This window comes from Heterodontus francisci, chromosome 19 (assembly GCF_036365525.1).
Source record: "Heterodontus francisci isolate sHetFra1 chromosome 19, sHetFra1.hap1, whole genome shotgun sequence".
In the NCBI taxonomy this organism is placed as follows: Eukaryota; Metazoa; Chordata; class Chondrichthyes; order Heterodontiformes; family Heterodontidae; genus Heterodontus; species Heterodontus francisci.
This window is the reverse complement of record NC_090389.1, coordinates 92,136,321-92,161,103: the sequence shown is the minus strand read 5'-3', so window position 1 is coordinate 92,161,103 and position 24,783 is coordinate 92,136,321. Positions and strand designations below refer to the sequence as shown.

Genomic DNA, 24,783 nt, shown 5'->3' with positions numbered 1-24,783 from the left:
GACTAGGGGACACAGATTGAAGGTTTTGGGCAAGAGCTGCAGGGGGAATGTGAGTAAGAAATTTTTATGCAACGAGTGGTAATGGCCTGGAACTCACTGCCCACAAGGGTGATGGAAGCAGAGATGAAGAATGATTTCAAAAGTAAATTGGATGGGCACTTGAGGAAATAAACTTTCAGGGCTACGGGGATAGAGCGAGGTAATGGGACTGATTGGATTGTTCAATGGAGAGCTGGCACGGACTCGATGGGCTGAATGGCTAACCCAATGACTAACAAGCTGAGGTCCCTTGGTACAAAATGTGGCTTAGACTGAGTGAATCAGTCAAGTTCCCCCAATCCCCAGACTAAACAACACAAGAGACGCTGTTACAGCTGCTGACAACCCCCACCCCCAAAAGCCACGCTCCCCCCCCCCCCACTAACACAACCACATTCCCCCCCAACCCCCCACTGACATGGCTGCCTCCCACCCGAACATGGCCGCGCACCCCCCCACCCACTATTACCCAATGTCCTGGTTTTCAGACTTTTTTTTGTTTAGAGTCCACGCCCGGTGGCAGAATTCTTGTTACTTTAGCCTGCAGAGGCTGCGGCTTCTGTTGCTGCTGCTCCTTACCTCAAAGAGGATTAGAGACTCTTCAATGGGCCGATCCCTCCATGGAGACGGGGGTGGGTTGTGCCCTTTGATTTCATCTACTTTCTGGTGACAAGCGTACGCCTTATCCCTGCAGGACAGTGAAAGCAACAGAGATTCTCAAATTTGAATAGTTCAAAATCTCAGAACGAATCCTAGATTAATTTTACTGCCCGATATCACAATTTCAAGGAAGGAAAAGAAAAATATACATTTCTATAGAGCCTCAAAATTGTACGACGGGCAATGAAGAACTTCTGAAGCATAGTCGCTATTGTAATGTAATGTAGGAAACACAGTAGCCAATTTTCACACAGCAAGATCCCACAAACATGTGATAATGACCAGATAATCTGTTTTAGTGATGTTGGTTGAGGGATAAATATTGGCCCTAGGACATCGGGGAGAACTCCCCTGCTCTTCTTTGAAATGGTGTCATGGAATATTTTATGTTGACCTGAGAAGGAAGACAGGGCCTCAGTTTAATGTTTCTTCCAAAAGGCGAACACTCTCTTCTGCTCCCCTCTCCTATCAGTCCAGGAGGGATAGAGCTGCCTGGAACTGCTGTCTCTAGTCACACTGTTAATGCTGAACAATAGTTTTAATTTAGGTACATTTTGTTTAGCTTCGCCCATGTTGCACAAACTCACCACCATCTTCTCAGGGCGACTAGGGTCAGGCAGCAAGTGCAGATACTGCCAACAACACCGGATATCTCCAGAATCAATCTTTAAAAAACTCCACACCTTTCCCTCAGACCATGGAGAGGACGGGAAGATGTGAGATAGTCTGATAATTGGACAGGGTGGAGGCAAGTTTGTTTGAGGAGGTAAGTTTGTTTGAGGAGGTGGTGATGATGGTTGTTTTAAAGGAGTTAGATAGCACACTGGACAATTGTGATGGATTGATGAGGTCAGCAAGCAGAGAGTTGAAGAGGAGAAGGTGAATGGGAGGAAGAGGATTGAAAGGCAGGGGTGGATGTGAAAATTGAACCACTGTTAGCTAACAATTAGCATGGTACTGGCTAATTCTGTCACACATTCCAGGGCTGAAAAACCAGAGTCACTCAGAAATAATATCCCAGTTGGTACAACTGGCCCAGGATTTCAGTGTTTTGTTTGTGGGAGGGGCCAAGCCACTCAATTCAAATACAAACATCCTGTGGGATTTGATCAAATAGATTTTTGATTAGAATCCTTTTTGAATTAATACGTGCTTAAACCTGCTTGGTTCAGGTCATTTTTTTAAAGATGTATTTATCAATGTGTTTGTCACCTTCAAAGGGAAATAACACAAAAGAGAATCAAAGGATATAATTTAGTGCAGTGTCTGCAAACTATTACTTGCTATTAAAAGACCTAAGCTTAACAACTCTAAAAATGTATGTTGTATTTGTGTCAGTATATTTGCTTCTTTTATGTTTCATAAATTAGTTTGCCAGTTAAATCCCAAGCAAAAGTCTCGCACAAAATGTCTTCTTTCTCACTTGTAGGAAGTCCAAAACTAGGGGCCATAAATATAAGATAAATCATTATAAATCATTAACAGGTATGATAGCATAGTGGTTATGTTACTGGACTAGTAATCCTGACTAATGATCCCAGAGACACGAGTTCAAACCCCACCATGGTAGTTGGGGAATTTAAAGAAAATAAATCTAGAACAAAAAACTAGTCTCAGTAAAGATGACCATGAAATGACTTGGTTGTTATAAAAACCCATCTGGCTCAGTAATGTCCTTTAGGGAAGGAAATCTGCTGTCCTTACCCGGTGTCACCTACATGTGACTCCAGACCCCCAGCAATGTGGTTGACTTGTAACTGCCTTCTGAAATGGCCTGGCAAGCCACTCAGTTATACCGCAAGGGAAATTAGGAATGAGTGGCTGTAAGTACTGGACTTGCCACTATGCCCACATCCCATCAATGAATAGGAAAAAAATCCAATAGGGAATTCAGGAAAAACTTCTTTTCCCAGAGAGTGGTGACAATGTGGAACTCGCTACCACAGGGAGTGGTTGAGGTGAATAGTATAGATGCATTTAAGGGGAAGCTGGATAAACACATGAGGGAGAAAAGACTCGGGTGAGATGAAGATGAGTGGGAGGAGGCTTGATGCAGAATAATGCAATCACTATTATAACTCACCTTTTAATGAGTTCCACCGCCCATTCGTACAGCTGGTCAAAATAGTCAGAAGCATGAGTCACGGCATATGGCTTGTAACCTTGATAAAAGAATCAAGTAACTGCAGTTAGCAGCAATCTCTCCTGTCCTCCGCCCAAACACAGACCTTCCCTTTTGTTCTTCTCCCCCACCAACAGCCCGCTCCCCACCCCCCACTTTCACTTGCTTAAAGCCCATTACATTTCTAACCTTTGCCAATTCTGGTGAAAAGTCACAGACCTGAAACGTTAACTCTGTTTCTCTCTCAACTGATGCTGTCAGAGCTGCTAAGTATTGCCAGCACTTTCTGTTTTAATTGCAGTGAGCAGCAGCTCAAATCAGCTCTGTCCCCCAGCTCCCCAGCGAGCATTCAGTTGGCACGGATCATTTTAAGCCAAGTGTGTTGAATTCTGTGCTTCGTGGTTACATTTCATTACTGGCTCTTTCTGTCCTTTGCTTTTATCTTAAAGTAGAAAAACCCAGATTGACTGTTATCAGGGACAAAACCAACATACCTCATCCACCAGAGGTGTTGTCAGCAGCAGATTGAAGGGGCTCTTGTTCATTCTGGATCAGCTGGGCTGAGACACACAAACTCATACCTGGAGCAGGCCTGGCTACTGAGGTCAGTCAAGACCCAGAGTGGAGCACAGCCATGCGTCCAATACGAACATAGATGCATACGAACATACGAATTAGGAGCAGGAATAGGCCATTCGGCCCCTCGAACCTGCTTTGCCATTCAATAAGATCATGGCTGATCTGATTGTAACCTCGACCCCACATTTCCACCTACCCCCAATAACCTTTCACCCCCTTGCTTATCAAGGATCTATCTACCTCTGCCTTAAAAATATTCAAAGACTCTGCTTCCACCGCCTTTGAGGAAGAGAATTCCAAAGAATCACGACCCTCAGGGAAAAAATTTATCCTCATCTCGGTCTTAAATGGGCGACCCCAAATTTTTAAACAGTGACCCCTAGTTCTAGATTCTCCCATAAGGGGAAATATCAGGCTGAATTTTATCTACCCCCCACCCTCCCGACATCGGGGGTCATGGCAAAAATGCTTCAAGGAAAGGCCCGCCACAGGCCTCAACACTGGGAAGGCCCCGGCCCATATTACCGGCGGCAGTGAGGCCGCGTGGCGACCATCCCCCCCACCGCTCGGCAACAGGAGACACATTTAAATATGGTACTCAATATAAATGAATGAATTATCTGGTGTCGCCAGCTGCCCCGCTCCAATATTGCAGTCGGTGGCCGTTACTCCCACGCTGTCCGATCTCCAACCAGTGATGGATGGCAGAACACTGGTAGGGAGGGGGGAGGAGGTACGTATATCAGTGCGGGAGGTGGGAACAGGTCAAACCTACCTGATTGATCTAGGGGGTGATAGGAAGGGGTTAAGATAAAAGTTTCTAACATGTTGCGGGGGTGGAGGGGGGTTGGAAAGCTCAGGTACACAAGGTGAGAATTTCTGTGGGGGGGGGGGGGGGGGGAAAGAGGGCAAGGAATGAAATGTATGTTTATAGCGGGGGGGGTGTTGGTGGGAGGGGGAGTTGGGAACATTAATTTAATAACCTGTAATAAACTTTAAAGCAATGTGCCTTTAAAACTTTAAATGAAATGTAAGGGCTTGAAGCCCTTTAAAAATAGCACCGGTGCCTGCGCAGTGGCGCTGGATGCCATTGGCGGGGACAGAGCGCTCGCCCGCCCCCTCCATGTCATCGGGGGTGGGGGGGGGGGGGGGGTAGGGAGCGAGGCGCTGCCACAGCCATGTAAAGGAGCCGCCGCATTTAATCTGCAGAGCAAATCCAGCACGTGCGCCCCACCCGGTCAAGACCTCTCAGGTTCTTGTATGTTTCAATCAAGTCGTCTCTTACTCTTTTACACTCCAGCAGATACAACCCAGCCTGCCTAACCTTTCCTCATAAGACAACCCCCCATTCCAGGTATTAGTCGAGTAAACCTTCTCTGTACTGCCTCCAACGCATTTACATCCTTCCTTAAATAAGGAGAACACAGTTCTCCAGATGTGGTCTCACCAATGCCCTGTATAACTAGAGCATTACCTCCCTACTTTTATATTCAATTCCACTCGCTGTAAACAATAACATTCTATTAGCTTTCCTAATTACTTGCTGTACCTGCATACTAACCTTTTGTGATTCATGCACTAGGACACCCAGATCCCTCTGCACCTCCGAGCTCTGCAATCTCTCACCATTTAGATAATATGCTTCTTTTTTATTCTTCCTGCCAAAGTGGACAATTTCACATTTTCCCACATTATACTCCATTTGCCAGATCTTTGCCCACTCACTTAACCTCTCTATATCAGTTTGTAGCCTCATGTCCTCTTCACATCTTACTTTTCTACCTATCTTTGTGCCATCAGCAAATTTAGCGACCATACCTTCGGTCTCTTCATCCAAGTCATTTATATAAATTGTAAAAAGTTGAGGCCCCAGCACTGAGCCCTGTGACATACCACTCGTTAATTCTTGCCAACCAGAAAATGACCCATTTATGCCTAATCTCGATTTCCTACTAGCTAGCCAATCTTCTATCCATGCCAAAATGTTAACCCTACCTACACCATGAGCTTTTATTTTCCACAATAACCTTTGATGTGGCATCTTATCAAATGCCTTCTGGAAATCTAAGCACAGTGCATCCACTGGTTCCCCATTATCCACAGCACATGTTACTTCTTCAAAGAACTCCAATAAATTGGTTAAACATGATTTCCCTTTCACAAAACCATGTTGTCTTTGCCTGATTACCTTGAATTTTTCTAAATGCCCTGCTATAATGTCTTTAATAATAGCTTCTAACATTTTCCCTAAGACACATGTTAAGCTAACTAGCCAGTAGTTTCCTGCTTTCTGTCTCCCTCCATTTTTGAATAAAGGAGTTACATTGGCTATTTTCCAATCTAACGGAACCTTCACTGAATCTAGGGAATTTGGGAAAATTAAAACCAACGCATCAACTATCTCACTAGCCACTTCTTTTAGGACCTTAGAATGAAATCCATCAAGATCCAGGGACTTGTCAGCCCGCAGCTCCAACAATTTGCTCAGTACCACTTCCCTGGTGATTGTAATTTTCTTGTGTTCATCCCTGCCTTCCATTTTGATTTACAGCTATTTTTAGAATGTTACTTGTATCCTCTATGGTAAAGACTGATGCAAAATACCTCTTCAATTCATCTGCCATCTCCTTATTTTCCCTTATTAATTCCCTAGACTCACTTTCATAAGACCGATGCTCATTTTGTTAACTCTTCTTTTTAAAATATTTATAGAAACTCTTACTATCTGTTTTTATATTTCTAGCTAGCTTTCTCACGTACTCTAATTTTGCCCTCATCAATCTTCTAGTCATTCTTTGCTTTTTAAAAATATTCTGTCCAATCTTCTGGCCTGCCTCCCATCGTCGTGTAATTATTTGTTTTTTCTTTAAGTTTGATACTATCTTTAACTTTTTTAGTTAACCATGGATAGTGGGTCCTCCCCTTGGAATTTTTTTTCTCATTGGAATGTATCTATTCTGTGCATTCTGTTATGAAAAGTGCTTCTTTTTTTTTGTTAAATTTTTTGAGGACTCATTTAAATGGTGGAAATGGATTCAATTTTGGAAGACTGAAGATTTCATAGATGCTGGACTCTGTTTTGTCGTTGACAGTTCACTGAAAGGACACTGAGATATGTTTGAAAACGACCTTTACTGGATGTCACATGCCTTACGATAAATAAACAACAGAAACCTTGGTGACCTGGGGAACATGTATACATAGAAGTGACATGTCAAGATTTATGAGGGTCAGGACTGGCTGTTTGGGGTTTCGCTTCTGAGAATATTGTTTTGGTTCAGTTGGGGTGTGGACAGTGTTTGATAATCAGTTGAAGACCAGCCTGCTAAGGAAAAAACACCCAGCTCATCTTTCCTGCACCTCTTTAAGAGACCTTGAGGTCCAGTGTGTCAGCTCCTCTTTCCTCCTATCTTTGAAAAAACCCTGTGTATTCAGTGTGATAACCGAAACCCTTGGTGCCACATTTCTCCTGGGAAGCTGGAAAAATCCTGCCAGATTAATTCTCGACGCCGCCTGAAAAGAACTGCCCCAGAAAAGACCCCAGTGACCCATCTACATGTACTCAGACACCAGACCAAAAGAGACAACTGACATCTTTCCATAACTTCTTTTTCTCTCTTCAAGAATTAGCAAGTATTTGGCCAAAGTATTTTTTTTGCTTTTTTTGCAACAGAGTTTTGCAGAGAGAATTTCTTTATTTTTTCAATATGTATCCGAGTTAAAAAAGCTACTTTCATATTTCAATGTGTGTGTTAATGCTTTGCTTTGTTTATAACAAACTGATAATTTTGTTGTTTATTAAAGAAACCTGGTTGGTGTACTTTATTCTGGGATAAAGAGCAGAGTATGTGATTGACCGAATCGGTAGCTGGGTAAATATTTTTTTAAATACACGTTGTGACCCGTTTAGAAGTGGGACTAGAAAAGACAGTGCACTCCTCCCACCTCGGTCGCAACAATTCTGAAATGTCCCCTTAAATGTCTGCCACTGCATCTCTATTGACCTATCCCTCAACATAATTTGCCAGTTCACTTTAGCTAGCTCTGCTGTCATGCCCTCATAATTGCCCTTATTTAAGTTTAGAATACTGGTCTTGGACCCATTCTTCTCTCCCTCAAACTGAATGTAAAATTCAATCATATTATGGTCGCTGTTACCTAGGGGCACCTTCACTGTGAGGTCATCAATTAATCCTATCTTGTTGCATAATGCCATGTCCAGTATACCCTGGTTGGCTCCAGAACGTGCTATCCTAAGAAACTATCCTGAAAACAGTCTATGAACTCCCCATCTAGGCTACCTTTGCCCATCCGTTTTTTCCATTCTATATGCAGAATTAAAATCCCCCATGACTGTCGCTGTACCTTTCTGACAAGCTCCCATTATTTCTTCTTTTATACTCAGTCCTACTGTGTGGTTACTGTTAGGAGGCTTGTACACCACTTCCACGAATGACCTCTTGCCATTATGATTTCTCATCTCTACCCAAACCACTTCTACATCCTGGTTTCCTGAACTTACATTATCCCTCTCTAATGTGCTAATACCATCATTACTGAACAGAGCCACCCCTCCATCATTTCCTCGCTTCCTACCCTTCCTAAATGTCATGTACCCTTCAATGTTCAGGTCCCAATCTATGCCATCCTGCAGCGATGTCTCTGTAATAGCTATCAGATTGTACTTATTTATTTCTATTTGGCTATCGGTTCATCTGTTTTGTTTTGAATGGTACATGCATTCAGATACAGAGCCTTTTGTTTGGTCCTTTTATTATTTTTGTAACGCCTAGCCTTGACTGATTTACTCTTAGATTTGTATTCTTTGTCCCTTACTGTCACGGTCTGTTTTTCTTTTCCCATATTAACACCTTTCTCTCTTGCCTCGTCTCTACTCTGATTTACCACATCTTCCCAAATTTGATCCCTTGCCCCCACTATTTAGTTTATTATTTAGACCTTTTACCAGAACACTGACCTGAAACGTTAACTCTGTTTCTCTCTCCACAGATGCTGCCAGACCTTAGTATTTCTAGCACTTTGTTTTTATTTCAGATATCCAGCATCCGCAGCATTTTGCTTTTATTTTAATGTGAGGCAGTGACATCCTGCCATTCAGATCACCTGTAGCTCCCCTGATAGCTTAGTAGGATTGACCATCAGAAACAATAGCACTGAGTCACAGAGGCCCAGTTTCAATCCCTTATCTGTACGACCTGGCTGACAATAGGTGAATGAAACAGAAAATCACCGGGATTGCTCTGGCGAATCACATCCAGCACCTCTAATTGGGAAATGCACCGAATGAGACAAAATTAGACTCAACATGAAACACCCCACTCAATTAAAATGCCTGCATGTCATTCACTGGCATTATACATATAGGAATCACTTGGGCGCTTGGTGTCTCTAAAACTACTGAAACTTTTCCCCAACAACTCAGGAAAAAGATACTACAAACCACACAACGGAGGAAGAGGCCACAATGGATTAGATGGAGCATGAAGCTCTGTCTAATATTCAGGATCAGGAGCTTGACCGCTCGGCATCAGTGGCCTGACTGCACTGATAAGAAACAGCGCAGAAACAAACTATTGCAAATCAACACAATAAACAATTTGATAGAAATTTGACATAAAAACACGACTGGATTCACTTAGAACTATTGCCCAGCTGTGCCCATCCCTGAACATACCCAACCATTCCACCATGTCCTTGATGCCCCGGAAGTATTTCTCCTCCTCTTTCTCTGGGTTTGTATCGTCATAGCGAAGGAAGCAGATTCCATCATTTGCCTGTAAGCAATGTTAATGTGGGTAAATACAGCTTGTAATTATAGAGCACTTTTAGCCCTTGGCCCTGGAGGGAACTGCCAAGTGATAGGGAGAGGAAAGGTGACTGAGCACTTCACCAGAAAGTTGCTGCAGTTCTTCAAAGCACAAGGAGCATGGGGTTCAGAGAAGCAGTTTAGAATCAGGTCATTTTTCATTCATTTGTGGGATTTGAGCATCGCTGGCTAGGCAGGCATTTATTGCCCATCTCTAATTGCCTTTGAGAAGGTGATGAGCCACATGCTTGAACCCTGTAGTCCATGTGGGTGTAGGTACACCCACAGTGCTGTTTGGAAGGGAGTTCCAGGATTTTGATCCAGTGACAGTGAAGGAACGGCGATATAGTTCCAAGTCAGGATGGTGCGTAACTTGGATGGGAACTTGCAGGTGGTGGTGTTTCCATGCATCTGCTGCCCTTGTCCTTCTAGGTGGTAGAGGTCATGGGTTTGGAAGGTGTTGTCGAAGAAGACTTGGCGAGTTGTTGCAGTGTATCTTGTAGATGGTACACATTGCTGCCACTATGCACCAGTCGAGGATCAAATCAACATTTAAGGTGGTGGAAAGAGTGCCAATCAAGTGGGCTGCTTTGTCCTGGATGGTGTCGAGCTTCTTAAGTGTTGTTCGAGCAGCATCTATCCAGGCAAGTGGAAAGTATTCCATCACACTCCTGACTTGTGTCTTGTAGATGGTGGACAGGCTTTGGGGAGTCAGGAGGTGAATTACTCAGCACAGAATTGTCAGCCGCTGAACTGTTCTTGTCGCCACAGTATTTATATGTCTGATCTAGTTAAGTTTCTGGTCAATGGTAACCCCCAAGATGTTGATGGTGGTGGATTCAACAATGGTAATGCTGTTATAGTACAGTCATCATGGGTACAGGTCTATTGCTGTATAACACTGGGGTACAGTACTGGTGGGTACAGGTCTGTCACTGTATAACAATGGGGTACAGTACTGGTGGGTACAAGTCTGTCACTGTATAACACTGGGGTAGAGTACTGGTGGGTACAAGTCTGTCACTGTATAACACTGAAAATGAGTACTGGGGGGGGGGTACAGGTCTGTCTCTGTATAACACTAGGATTCAGTACTGGTGAATACAGATCTGTCACTGTATAACAATGGGATACAGTACTGGTGGGTACAAGTCTGTCACTGTATAACATTGGGGTACAATACTGGCGGGGACAGGTCTGTCACTGTATAACACTGGCGTACAGTACTGATGGGTAAGTCTGCTGCTGGGGTGGGAACATTTGAGGTGAAGAATCAGTTGCAATGGAAGGCTGAGAGGTGACTTGATAGAGATATTCAAAATCATGAGAGGTCTGGACAGAACAGATTGGGAGAAACTGTTCCTACTCGTAAAAGGATCGAGAACAAGAGGGGGCAGATTTAAAGTATTTGGTAAGAGAAGCAAAAGCGCCATGAGGAAAATCTGTTTCACGCAGCGAGTGGTTAAGGTCTGGAATGCACTGCCTGACAGTGTGGTGAAGGCAGGTTCAATTGAAGCATTCAAAAGGGAATTAGACAGTTATATAAAAAGGAAGAATGTGCAGGGTTACGGGGAGAATGTGGGGGCAAACGGCACTAAGTGAACTGCTCATTCGGAGAGCAGTGCGGACATGATGGGCCGAATGGCCTCCTTCAGCAATATAACAATTCTGTGACTGACGTTTGTTTTTGGATATGGGTGCATCTGATGGAGAATATCCTGTGACAGGCCAGGCCCATTCCCAGCAGTTCTCAACATACTGCAGTACAGAATAACTGCTCCAAGGGGACACTCACCTTGGCATAGCCGAAGTTGAAGTTGATAGCCTTTGCGTGGCCGATGTGGAGGATGCCATTGGGTTCTGGTGGAAACCGTGTTCGCACCTATGAAAAGGTGAGAGAATTTAAAGGAACAATAATTAACTGGCAGAATAAAACCACTCACAGCGATGATTCCTCAGCTCTCAAAATATTTGGGCACCAATGTAACCCCATCAGACAAGTAGTTCAAAACGTGTGTGCCAAGCTTTCGACGCAGTGCCAAGGGGGGGGGGGAGGGGGTTTCTCAGGACTGCCGATATAATGTAAATACCGGCATCTTATCGGATGGCGTTGTCAATACATTAAGAGTCACCTGGTTGGTTGGGACAAATCAGATGCGAGAGTGCTGACACACAGTCATCGTGTCGGTTTTACCAGGTAGCAGTCGGTCTTTTGGAGCTGGGTCGAAGATGAAAATACAACAGGAATATCAGCAGTTCCTGCCGCTCACCAACCAGTGACCACTTTGGGAAGCACATCCCTGTGGCCAGATTCAGGCTCTGGAATAACACCTGTCCGCCACTTAGTGTCCACAACAGTGCTTCTCAAAAGTCTGCTCCATGGCCGTAGAGAGAAGAGGCCAGGACCCTGACCCCCACCACTCGCGTGACGTCACACAACCAGACCAGCTCGCGCGCGCTCGGGACACCGTAAGCACAAGCAACAATAACGTAGTTTTATAAGCAAGATTTATGTTCCTGTTACAACATACAACTGCGAGATCAGATTTTCAACACTTGTGGGGCTGAAAACAAAGAGGACGAACCGGCTGAATGTGGAGCCTGACATGAGACTGAAGCTCTGCAGCTTGGAACCAAACATCACCTCGTTGGTGTCTCATCAAATGCAGTGCCATTCTTTCTATTAATTCTGATGACATTTTTTTTGCAGTGGTCAGTGAAATGGGGTGGTGTCGGGCTGGTAGGTAGTCCACGGGGTCTTTTCCTCACGGACAACAAAGGTTAAGAACCACTGGCGTAGATTCACGTTTCAGAAATGTACACTTGGTAATGTCAGTGTGTTAGTGTCACCAGCAGCAGGAGGGAAGAGCAAATTGAAAGGCAAAGCAAGCACAATATCTGATCTTTTCCCAGCTCCTTTCTGCTTTCTCTCTGCCCTATTGTCACACTGCCTCACTGTAGGAGCAAAGCGACAGGAAGCTGTCAGGAAACAGCATGGATTTCTGCACAGGAAGAGGCCATTCAGCCTATTGTGCCTGTGGTGATGCAACCCCTACAGCCCCATTTACCTGTTTTCATCAAACCCTGAAATATCTTTCTTCTACAGGTGAATCCCTGGAAAATGCTGTGACTCAATCATTCCCAATCACCCCTTCCACATTTAAATAAGCTTGTGAAAGTATTCCTCCTCCCTTCCTCAGAGTACATGTGCCAAGTTTATGGCTCCTTGTGCCCGATACACTGACCATACTGCAACAGGCTGACTGAAGACCACTGTAACAACAACCTACCAGCAGCTTGGTTACTCTACCCAGGGAGCAATGGTCTCCCCAGGGCATCATCTCCTAGTCACTGGCCCACAATGTAAAATGGAGGACCTGCAACTCTTGCTATCAATAGTATTCACAGCACAGAAACAATCAATCAGCCCAACTGGTCCATGCTCCAAATGAGCCTCCTCAAAACCCTCCTCATTTAACTCCAGCAACATATCGCAAATGTAGAATTGTTCACAGGCCCTGGATACAGCAGCAATGCTCCTGGTTTCAGGCTTTACTCTGGAAGATATTGGCCACTGAAAAAACAATCAACACAGGGCTGGTTTCACACGGCTCCACACAACGGAGTGAGGCACTGACGAGGGGGTGGCAGCAGGATATGTAACAGCTGCAATGGATGAGACGTAGCAGTCATGTCACTGGACTAGTAAACCAGAGGCCCAGGCTAATGTCCTGGGGACACTGGTTCAAATTCCACCATGGCAGCTGGTGGAATTTAAATTCAATTAATTAATAAATTCAATTAATTAATAAAAATCTGGAATTGAAAGCTAGTCTCAATAATGGTGCTGTGAAACTGTCGACTGTCGTAAAAACCCATCTAATTCACTAACGTCCTTTAAAGAAGGAAATCTGCCAAGCTTTCCTAGTCTGGCCTAAGTGTAACTCCAGATCCACAGCAATGTGACTGACTCTTAACTACCCTCTGAAATGGCTCAGCAGGCCACTCAGCTGAAGGGCAATTAGGGATGGGCAACAAATGCTGACCTTGCCAGCAATACCCACAACCCATGAAAAAAAATGGCATCCCAGGAGGTTAGCTAGTGAGGGACTGGCTGAGAGATGCAGGAGGCAGCTTCGGCTGGTTGAGTGAAAGCCACATACCTGGCCTCCTGTAATTTCCAGATGTTTCCGCAACAGGTCCATGGTGTTCGCAGTGACAGTGTAACTCTCCGTCATAAAATTTTCACCTTTAATTAAGAACAAAAAACACATTCCATAGTTCGAGTCCGAACAATCTGGGTAACAATCTGGGATCAGACTCAGAGTTATAGAAAATCTGCTCAGGATACCAAGGGTCATGTGACCAGAGAACCACACAAGTGAAAAACACAGGAGGCCATTCATCCCATTGTGTTTCTGCCTGCTCATTGCTGGATCGAATACTAATCCCACTGCCCCACTCTCTCCCCATATCCCTGTATCAATCCCAAACTAATCCCACTGCCCCACTCTCTCCCCATATCCCTGTATCAATCCCAAACTAATCCCACTGCCCCACACTCTCCCCATATCCCTGTATCAATCCCAAACTAATCCCACTGCCCTGCTCTCTCCCCATAGCCCTGTATCAATCCCAAACTAATCCCACTGCCCCACTCTCTCCCCATATCCCTGTATCAATCCCAAACTAATCCCACTGCCCCACTCTCTCCCCATATCCCTGTATCAATCCCAAACTAATCCCACTGCCCCACTCTCTCCCCATATCCCTGTATCAATCCCAAACTAATCCCACTGCCCCACTCTCTCCCCATATCCCTGTATCAATCCCAAACTAATCCCACTGCCCCACTCTCTCCCCATATCCCTGTATCAATCCCAAACTAATCCCACTGCCCCACTTTCTCCCCATATCCCTGTATCAATCCCAAACTAATTCCACTGCCCCACTCTCTCCCCATATCCCTGTATCAATCCCAAACTAATCCCACTGCCCTGCTCTCTCTCCATAGCCCTGGATCAATCCCAAACTAATTCCACTGCCCCACACTCTCCCCATATCCCTGTATCAATCCCAAACTAATCCCACTGCCCTGCTCTCTCCCCAGAGCCCTGTATCAATCCCAAACTAATTCCACTGCCCCACACTCTCCCCATATCCCTGTATCAATCCCAAACTAATCCCACTGCCCTGCTCTCTCCCCAGAGCCCTGTATCAATCCCAAACTAATCCCACTGCCCCACTCTCTCCCCATATCCCTGTATCAATCCCAAACTAATTCCACTGCCCCACTCTCTCCCCATATCCCTGTATCAATCCCAAACTAATCCCACTGCCCTGCTCTCTCTCCATAGCCCTGGATCAATCCCAAACTAATTCCACTGCCCCACACTCTCCCCATATCCCTGTATCAATCCCAAACTAATCCCACTGCCCTGCTCTCTCCCCAGAGCCCTGTATCAATCCCAAACTAATTCCACTGTCCCACACTCTCCCCATATCCCTATATCAACAGTGCAAGGAGGAGACAATAAAATATTAGACAGGGTTGTGCTCTTGATCACTAAACAATGGCTCGTGGTGGAGAGCGCATGAGTACGTGGAGAGGACAGGGATGTTTACAACTGTGATGTGGGTGAATGGTTTGCGAACACAGGAGCAGCCATCTGAGTGATGAACCAGAGTACAGCCTGCTCCCACAGCTTGAAGACCAGCAAGATTACCCCTCCCCACCAGCACCCCCCACCCACAGAAATGACGGTGTGAATACCAGGGAGATGAAGAAATCTCTGCTCTCCCAAACGTTTCTGCATGCACTCTGAATGCACTGGCCTTGCTCTTCCTCTCCCCCATTCAGACACAACAGAAATATACCCTGCTGAGACAGGTAGCAGAGTTTCACATTTTAATGTGCAGCGCATTTAAAAGTGGTTTGTGTGTTGGACATACTAACTTTGTATTGTGAATGATAAACTGCTCCATTGCCCAGCCTGGCCCCAGGAACACAGGAATGAGCAGGAGTAGGCCAATTGGCCCCTTGAGCTGCTCCGCCATTCAACAAGATCCTGGCTGATCTGATTGTAACCTCAACTCCACAAGTTTGTCTTCAGTGTAAGAGAAAGACTTGCATTTCTATAGCGCCTTTCACAACCTGAGGACGTTCCAAAGCGCTTTACAGCCAATGAGTACTTTTGAAGTGGGGCAGAAGTTTACGACCCCACCCCCCCAGGAACAGGATGGGAGGCGTGGGGGGACATAAAATCGAGTGGGAGGCAGGGGGCGCTGTGCCTGGTGGCTACATACATCTCCTCCCCCGCTGCTATTTTACCAATGGCGGGTGAGGTGGCAAACAGCTCAGGGGGAGTGGGGGGCGGGGGGAGGCGGGCGGCTCCTGATCGGGCACCCTGTGCCCCACACAAGGACCCCCCAACAGCAAGGACCAGCCCCTGCTAAAACTACCTCCTCTGCCCTGCTCTCCTAATCCCACCCTCCTCACCGGGGCCCAGACAATTGTCCCCGGCTAGGCCCGATACTCACTCTCCTATTCCCACGCTGGTGTCCATCGTCCTCTGCTTTGAGTTATACAGCACAGAAACAGGCCCTTCGGCCCATCATGGCTGTGCTGGCTTCAGTCCCAGTAGTGGTCACCGCTCCCGCTGGTGCTACCGGGATTGAGGATTTGCCTGCGCTCTGATTGACGGGCAGCTCTTGGAGGTGGGGCTTCCTGCCTCAGAGGGGTGGAAACCCCGACCGAGGCCAATTAAGGATCTGGGCCATGCAAAACTGCAGCGCAGCCTCCAGGCCCGGCGGAAGTGGGCTCGCCACTGAGTGATCAGCTGGTGGGCGGGGCCACTGAGTGATCAGCTGGTGGGCGGGGCCACTGACTGATAAGATGGTGGGCGGGGCCTCTGCCACAATGTAAAATTCCAGCCCGAGTCACTGTTGCAGATCAGACACAGCTTTGTATGATTATGGGATACTCAAACCATTCCATTTTTAAATGTTAAAAAGACTGTCCCTTTGATCTGTCATGTGATATTCCAATAGCTGGTCTGTACCTGGCCCCTGTGGGGTTTCTTTGTTTTAAATAAAAGGAGGCTTCCCTCATGTCCTCTTTTCTCCCTGGATTCAGGCTCCATGAATATTTGGCTCAGTGACTCAAGCTCTGATTTTTAAACATTTGTAACATTTTTCCTTGGAAAGCAGCACAAAAAACCAATGTGAAAGCCCCATTGCAAACAGAAATGCACCTAACAGGTAGACACTCCCATCGTCACAGTAACCTACTGCTGTGCCAGGAACTCCATGCTGTTCCACTGCCAGAGTGCAGCACAATGCCAGGCCACAGCCTGGACACTGTTAATTGTATATTAATGGTGTTTTATTGTATGCAAGTGGCGGACATTAACTGGGGATTCACTTGTGCACCTATAAAATAGGAACAGACTAAAACCCTAAAGGAGAAAATGTTTTAAGGGCAAACAGAACAGTAAGAAAATTAAATCTGGATAAGTGCGTACTTAAGTTCCCATCCTACAGAGACCCAAAGAACATGAAGCTAATCATTTTTAGCGATGCTTCACATGCTAATCTTCCTTATAGGTATTCCAGTGCAGCTGGTTTCACAATATTTCTGATGGACAAGAATGGGAAACATTGTCTTTTAGCTTGGGAAGCTAAGAAACTAAAAAGGGTTGTTAAAAGCACTTTGGCTGCTGAAACACTGGCTCTTGTGGAGGCAGTGGATCTGGGATTCTATTGTCAGAAGGTAGCATACCCATTGAATGTTATGGCCCAGGCTGACGTCCTGGGGACATGGGTTCAAATCCCAATATGGCAGCTGGTGGAATTTAAATTCAATTAATTCATGAATATCTGGAATTGAAAGCTAGTCTCAGTAATGGTGCCACAAAACTATCATCGATGGCCATAAAAACCCATTTCGTTCACTAATGTCCTTTAGAGAAGGAAATCTGTCATCCTTACCTGGTCTGGCCTACATGTGACTCCAGACCCACAGCAATGTGATTGACTCTTAACTGCCCTCTGAAATGGCCGAGCAAACCACTCAGTTCAAGGGCAATTAGGGATGGGTAACAAATGCTGACCTTGCCAGCGACGCCCACATCCCATGAAAGAATAAAAAAAAGTAGATAATCATTCATTGTGAGGTAATGTACGCTTTACAAAAAGTGTGAGGGAGAAAAGGTTATGGATTGACCTTGCTGGCTTGAAACAAATGTTGGAGAGAAAGGAGATCTCTAAAATTAAATGGGCGGTTGCAAGTCATCAACTGTCTGATTGTTTTACGAAAAGAAATGCATGTAGGAAGAGATTGTTAGGGGTCCTTGAGGCAGGGTGTCTCACAATGTAAAACTTTGTACAGAATATGGATGTCTTTGATTTAATTTGTTTTGAAATTTTGTTTGCACAAATAAACTCTAATTTTTATTGAGAGAAGGGAATTTGTTACTTGTATGCACGTGGTGAGCATTAACTGGGGATTCACTTGTGCTCCTACAAGTAGACACAGAAACTGTGGCTATTGGGTTAGGAGATACATGTTTGTAATGTGTATTCCCTGTAAATAAATATAAAAGTGTGTAAAGATTGGCTCCAGTTCTTTCCTTCACCACTTGACTTTCAGGAATATAACAGGCACCACTGCTCACCAGGCTTGTGGAACTTCATTGCTTCTCCACGCAGCTGTTCCATGAGAGAGGCCGAGTCCACCTTCACTTCACCTGCAGGCAACAGAAGAGGAAAAACAAACTTTGATACTCCAGGCTAGTTTAGTCTGTAATAATGCTACTGCCATTCAGTCCCTTGAGCCTACTCCACCATTCAATTAGATCATGGCTGATCTGTATCCTAACTCCATTTATCCGCCTTGGTCCTGTAACCCTTAATCCCCTTATCCAACAAAAATCCATCAAGCTCAGTTTTGAAATTGTCAACTGAACCCCAGACCAGTTTTTTGGTGGGGTGGGGGGGGGGGGGGGAGGCAAAAAGAGTTCCAGATTTCCATCCCCCTTTGTGTGAAGTGGTGCTTCCTGACATCACCCCTGAATGGCCTGGCTCGAATTTGAAGATTATATTCCCCCTAGTTCTGGACTCCCCCATCAGGGGAAATAGCTCTCGCTGCCTACCTGATCAAATCCTTTGATCATCTTAGATTGCTGACCCTACACTACTTCCGGTAATACGCTGAAGCATTTCTATCTTTGTTGCCTGCTGAGAAGCTTATTTGATTTAGACTGTACAAGTAAAAATACATTTCTGATTTCCTTTGAGCAGCTGACACAGTTGTTCAGACGTTAGGGCAGAAGGCCCCAAACAGAACATCAATTTGTACAGCAAATGCCAGGAGTAAAGTCACCCATACAGAAAAATCTGAAAACTATGGGGCCAAGCAAAGACAAAGACACCTGACAAATGCTAGAAATCTGAACTAAAAAGAGAACTTGCTGGAAAGATGCAGCAGTCAGTTTCTCAAAGAGAAGTCAGGCTAATGTTTTGGGTGCAGACAAATTCTAATGGAGCTTCAAGCTGAAACATTAACTGTTTTTTTTTTTAAAAAGAAGTTTGTTCCTGGGATGTGAGCAGTACGGCCCATCGTGTTTGTGCCGGTAGTGGAAGTCTCAGGTTTGAGAAGTGCTGTTGAAGTGACCTTGCTGAGTTGCAGCAGTGCATCTTGTAGACGGTATGCTCTGCAGTCATGTTGCACCAACAATGAAGGGGGTGGGTATTAAAGATCAGTGGCAGGGCGGCCAATCAAGCAGGCTGCTTTGTCCTGGATGGTGTTGAGTTTCCTGAGTGTTGTTGGAGCTGCATCCATCCAGGAAAGTGGAGAGTATTCCATCACACTCCTGACATGTGCCGTGTAGATGGTGGAAAGGCTTTGAGTACCCAGTCTCTGCCCTGCTCATGTAGCGACAGTGTTGATATGGCTGGTCCAGTTCAGCTTCTGATCAAGATGTTGCTGGCGGGAGGGCTTTGGTAATGGATGATGACATTGAACGTCATGGGGACGTGGTCATAGCCTGACAGTGAATTAGAGCAAATACTATTCGCCATTCCCAAGCCTGGACATCACAAGTCCTGCCACAGAGCAGCTGTCAGCATACAGCCACACTCCTGACCTTATTATAGAGGGAAGCTCATTGATAAAACAGCTGGAGATGGCTGGGCCAAGGATACTTCCCTGAGGAAGTGTCACACATAAATATACACACATAATATGCAATGTTTTTTTTCTTTTTTTGGGGGAAATCTTTCTTTGTGACATAGCTCAGCAACTATAGAGAAATTCACTTTTAAAAAAAAAGGTGTGATGGAGAGACTTTGCTGCAGCCAGCAATTGCAGACATGGCCACCAGGGGGCACATGAGCACTGCAGCCAGCTGCTAACAGCTGGAGAAAGCTCAGGCCACTGGACAGAGCCAAAACCACAAATTCCGGACAATTGTGCATGACCGTCAAACAGGTCAGTCTGGTACAAACCCTCGTCAGCTCCTGGAGTGTTTAGATGGTCATTCATCGTCACAAACGTGCATGGGCTGGCACTGGGAGCTAATATCCTTGAATTAGAAAAATGTGCAGGGCTAAGGGGAAGGGGTTATCTATCGAGGCCCGCTCGTATCTAATGTAAATTCTACAAGAAATGTTTCCCCCTCCATCCCTTCCCCTTGGCACCATTAGGTGGCTGAATGGGAGCTTCTGCGTGCTTAACACAATGCGCCTCATAACAAGTTAGGACTCAATGAAGCACAGGATTGGCACTAAGGCAACTGTAACACGGGCTGATATCCCATAAGAAATTTGCATCCCTGTGGTTACTTAGTACATCAGAAAAACCTCAGAGATTGCAATGCAATCCTTGAAATTAGAAAGGGTTTTGATAGGATAGACGTAGAGAGGATGTTTCCACTTATCCAGAACTAGGAGTCATAAATATAAAACAGTCACTAATAAATCCAATCGGGAATTCAGGAGAAACTTCTTTCCCCAGGGAGTGGTGAGAATGTGGAACTCACTACCACAGGGAGTGGTTGAGGTGATTATTATTGATATATTTAAGGGGAAGCTGGATAAACACACGAGGGACAAAGGAATAGAAGGAAATGTTGATAGAGTGAGATGAAGAAGGGGTGGGAGGAGGCTCATGTGGAGCATAAACACTGGCACGGAGCAGATGGGCTGAATGGCCTATTTCTGTGCTGTAAAATTTAATGTAATCTCAATAACTCAAGAATCAGGCTAGATTACAATCGATACAAATGCATTAAAAAAACTAATTTCTCCCCTCACCTCCTGAAGACAATTTGCATTTATATAGCACCCGTTAACACAGTAAAACATTGTAAGTTGCTTCACAGGAGCATTATCAAATAAAATTTGACACCAAGTCACATAAAGGGATATTAGAATAGACGACCAAAAACTTGGTCGGAGGTAGGTTTTAAGGAGCATCTTAGAGGAGAGAGAGGTAGAGGGGTTCAGGGAGAGAATCCCAAAGCTTAGTGCCAAGGGAGCTGAAGGCACGGCCACCAATGATGAAAGGATGAAAATTGAGGATAGGAATCGTAGAAGACCATTCGGCCCCTCAAGCCTGTTCAGCTATTCAATGAGAGCATGGCTGATCTTATCCTAATTCCATCCACCCGCATTGGCTCCATATCCCTTAAAACCCTTGGCTAGCAAAAACTCTATCACTCTCAGATTTAAAATGATTAAGCTAGCATCTACTGCTTTTTGTGGGAGAGAGTTCCACACTTTTACCATCCTTTGCGTAAGGAAATAGAGAGAAAACAAAAGAAAAATTCTTCTGAAGGGCTTGGTTCTGATTTTAAGGTTCTGCCCCCCTGTCCTAGACTCCCCACCAACAGAAAGGTTTTTTCTCTATTTACCCTATCGAATTCTTTCAAAAGTTCCAAAAGGCATAATTAGATTATGCCTTCTGTACAGGAGGCCAGAACTGGAGGAATGCAGAACCCCCGAACGTGAAGTGCCTTGGAACATTTTACTACATTAAAAACACAAAACATATAAATATAAGCTGCTGTTATTGGTTGCAGTCTTGGAGGAGGTTACAGAGATAGAGAGAGTGAGGCCATGGAGGGATTTAGCAGGTTTGGCTGGAGGACAGTTTGGTATTTGGTGCGATCTCGCTACACCCTTGATATCACACCGAGTGACTATTTGTCAGCTGTCAGTCTAGACAGTGAGTTTCTGGCTATTCTATCATGGAAAGCATCATGGTCAAATCCCAAACCTGTCCTCAGATAGCATTCACATGAGCAAGCTTTGCAGGAGGGGTTACTGTCGGGGATTATATGCACAATTCCTGGGGCGGGGCTTGAACCTCTGACCCAGAGTGGAGAGTGCTACCTCCTGAACTAAGCTGCCTTGACCCAGAGCAGAGAAAATACAGTTGAAAGTACGATGGAAGAAGTGTGTATAAGACAGAAAGGTGGAGCTGGAACAGAAACTCAGCACTCAAGGGTTAAACCTGTGCTGCCAGGATTTCTTAAAGCTTGGGACAGAAAGGCCTTTAACTATATAGGGTTTTTCCCAGACATTCTACTTACTATTCGAATGTGACATCGGCTTGTGTTGGTGAAGATGACCAAGCGAGGTTGAGTTTGTGAACAGCAGCATTTACTGTGTCAGACTGTGTGGTGACCTGTTCTATAACTGTCTCTTCAGCAATAAGCAGCTAAAACCAGCTGATCCATTTAAGAAAACTGCACGGCTTCAAAATAAAGTTATTTTAGTTAATTAAATGCCGAACTCCTGGAAGAGGCAAAAACAGGAGCCCTTCGCTTGCAGCCCTCTAAAATCAAAGCAGTACAATTCAGTCTTATACTCCAGACAAAAACACATTAATGAAATCACAGAACCCTTGCAATTAAGAAATGGGGGAAATGAGAAATTACTCAGTGATTTCAGGATGAAAGATTCCTCCAAGATGTTGGCAATTGATAATTAAATCCAAGATGTGTGCCTGACAGAGGCGCTACACAGACTGACTGATTACAGGTGGTTTGAGCCCAGACAAACTTCTCACTCACTTCACTGCGACTAATGCTAACTTCAAGAGAGCCAAGCTGAAAAAAGACAGCATAAGCTGCCAAGACCACCCAGTAGAACTGCCAATCTTCAAGAGAGCATTTTACTTCAGGGAAATGCATCAGTTTGCAGTCACTTATTTCTCTTGTTCAGGGTGTTCAGTTATTATTGGGGACAATCAGCTCATGATCTGCAACACAGGCAGTGTAGCATTAAATAAATAAAATATACCGTCAGGCTGCATTGCGATAAACACAACTCAAAGCCTTTTTACAAACCTCCCATTCCACAGAAATGCTACCCTCTGACCCTGGCCTCCTCACAGATGAGAGAAACCTCCAGCCCCCTACTACTGTCAAAAGAAAGAGAGAAGGGAAGGAAGTAAACAAAGAAAAAGCTTGATAAATGCTAGTGAAATAGCTCCTGCTAACTGGCTGATAAGCTCTTTGTTTTTTTCCCCCCCAAAAGACTGTATTTCTTTGAACAATATGGTAACAGGGACAATTAACTGCAGACAGGCTTGGCTGATTATAATTATTCTCAATTTGTAACTCAATAATGTTTACTGAGTGTGTTGTGCTTCATGTTTCTATTGAAGTTTTAATAACATTGGTTGTTTTAGTTTTAGAAGTCACCCTCTGATTCAAGTGTAACATCTGCCTATTTGAACAACTCCACAAGGGCAGATCAGCAGAAAGGAGGGGAACTAGGATCATTCATGGAAACTGCTGCACAACATCTAGAAGTGACAGTAACACAAAATTGCTTTTTGAAAACATCCAAAACTGTCACATATTCAAACCACCAGATACTGACTGGGGTCAGCACAAGTCCAAGCCCCTTGGGCTGAAGGATCGTGCATGGGTCGTCATACCCACTGGGTGCCCTGGCTTGCTTCACAATTCAAACAGCTACTGGGCAGGCACAGATATATGATGTGACAGCCTGCAGGCAGACAAGCAGCAGCGCGTCACATTAGAACAGAAGCCAGGATGCCCACTAAGTACAGCCGACAGGTGAGACACCAGGTTAGTGCAGCAAGATCACAAAAACCATCTGCACACCATGGAGGCAAGTTGTGCATGGGAAGAGGGTGAAGGAAAACTTTGTGTGGGGAGAGGGAGTGGGCAACTCTTGCCAAAGTTCCATCCACTTTTAAGAAATGAGAGGACTGTAAGCTGATGATTCTTTGTACATTCAGAGTCTGTGAAAGGCTGAGGGGCAATTGAACCATTCGCTTGTATTTCAGAAGGCAGCTGGACTGTTTTGCGCTCTCTACTGCAGTGTTGGAGATGCCAGGAGCAGGCCGTAGTTACACACAGATATTTGTCCAGTGCAAACACTTCCAGATGTAGTCAGAATCCCCAGAAGATTAAGGGGTGATTTAATTGAGATGTTTAAGATGATTAAAGGAATTGATAGGGCAGAGAGAGAAAGAAACTATGGAATAGAGTCCAAAACAAGGGGCCTGAACCTTAAAATTAGAGCCAGGCCATTCAGGGGTGATGCCAGGAAGCACTTCTTCTCACAAAGGGGAGTGGAAATCTGCAACTCTCTCCTCAGAAAAAAAACTGTTGAGGCTGGGGACCAATTGAAAATTCCAAAACTGAGATTAATAAGAGTTTCCACCCTTCCACCCTTCTCTCACCTTTACATGGTCCATCTCTGATACTTCCCTTCCCTTCCTCGACTTCTCTGTCTCCATCTCTGGGGATAGGTTGTCTACCAATATCCATTATAAGCCCACTGACTCCCACAGCTACCTCGACTACACTTCTTCACACCCTACCTCCTGTAAGGACTCCATTCCATTCTCCCAGTTTCTCCGTCTCCGACGCATCTGCTCTGATGATGCTACCTTCCATGACGGTGCTTCTGATATGACCTCCTTTTTCCTCAACCGAGGATTTCCCCCCACTGTGGTTGACAGGGCCCTCAACCGTGTCCGACCCATTCCCCGCACCTCTACCCTCACCCCTTCCCCTCCCTCCCAGAACCGTGACAGGGTTCCCCTTGTCCTCACTTTTCATCCCACCAGCCTCCATATCCAAAGGATCATCCTCCGCCATTTTCGCCACCTCCAGCGTGATGCCACTACCAGTCGCATCTTCCCCTCCCTTCCCCTGTCAGCATTCCGAAGGGATCGTTCCCTCCGCGACACCCTGGTCCACTCCTCCATTACCCCCACCACCTCGTCCCCGTCCCAGGGCACCTTCCCTTGCAATCGCAGGAGGTGTAATACCTGTCCCTTTACCTCCTCTCTCCTCACTATTCCAGGCCCCAAACACTCCTTTCAGGTGAAGCAGCGATTTACTTGTACTTCTTTCAATGTAGTATACTGTATTCGCTGCTCACAGTGTGGTCTCCTCTACATTGGGGAGACCAAGCGCAGACTGGGTGACCGCTTTGCGGAACATCTCCGCTCAGTCCGCAAGCAGGACCCTGAGCTTCCGGTTGCTTGCCATTTCAACACTCCCCCCTG

The 24,783-nt window shown here is 45.3% G+C and overlaps 1 protein-coding gene across 2 annotated transcripts in view; it reads right to left on the bottom strand.

The window, feature by feature from the left end:
* Positions 1-24,783, bottom strand: part of qars1 (glutaminyl-tRNA synthetase 1) — a 106,773-nt gene that overhangs the window by 50,854 nt on the left and 31,136 nt on the right. For both annotated transcript variants that reach the window (XM_068052214.1, XM_068052215.1), the window contains exons 8-13: positions 17,903-17,974; positions 13,391-13,476; positions 11,023-11,109; positions 9,096-9,195; positions 2,783-2,861; positions 619-727 (exon numbers count right to left, since the gene is read on the bottom strand). In XM_068052214.1, coding sequence (XP_067908315.1) covers positions 619-727; positions 2,783-2,861; positions 9,096-9,195; positions 11,023-11,109; positions 13,391-13,476; positions 17,903-17,974 — 533 coding nt within the window. The remainder of the gene's footprint in view (positions 1-618; positions 728-2,782; positions 2,862-9,095; positions 9,196-11,022; positions 11,110-13,390; positions 13,477-17,902; positions 17,975-24,783) is intronic.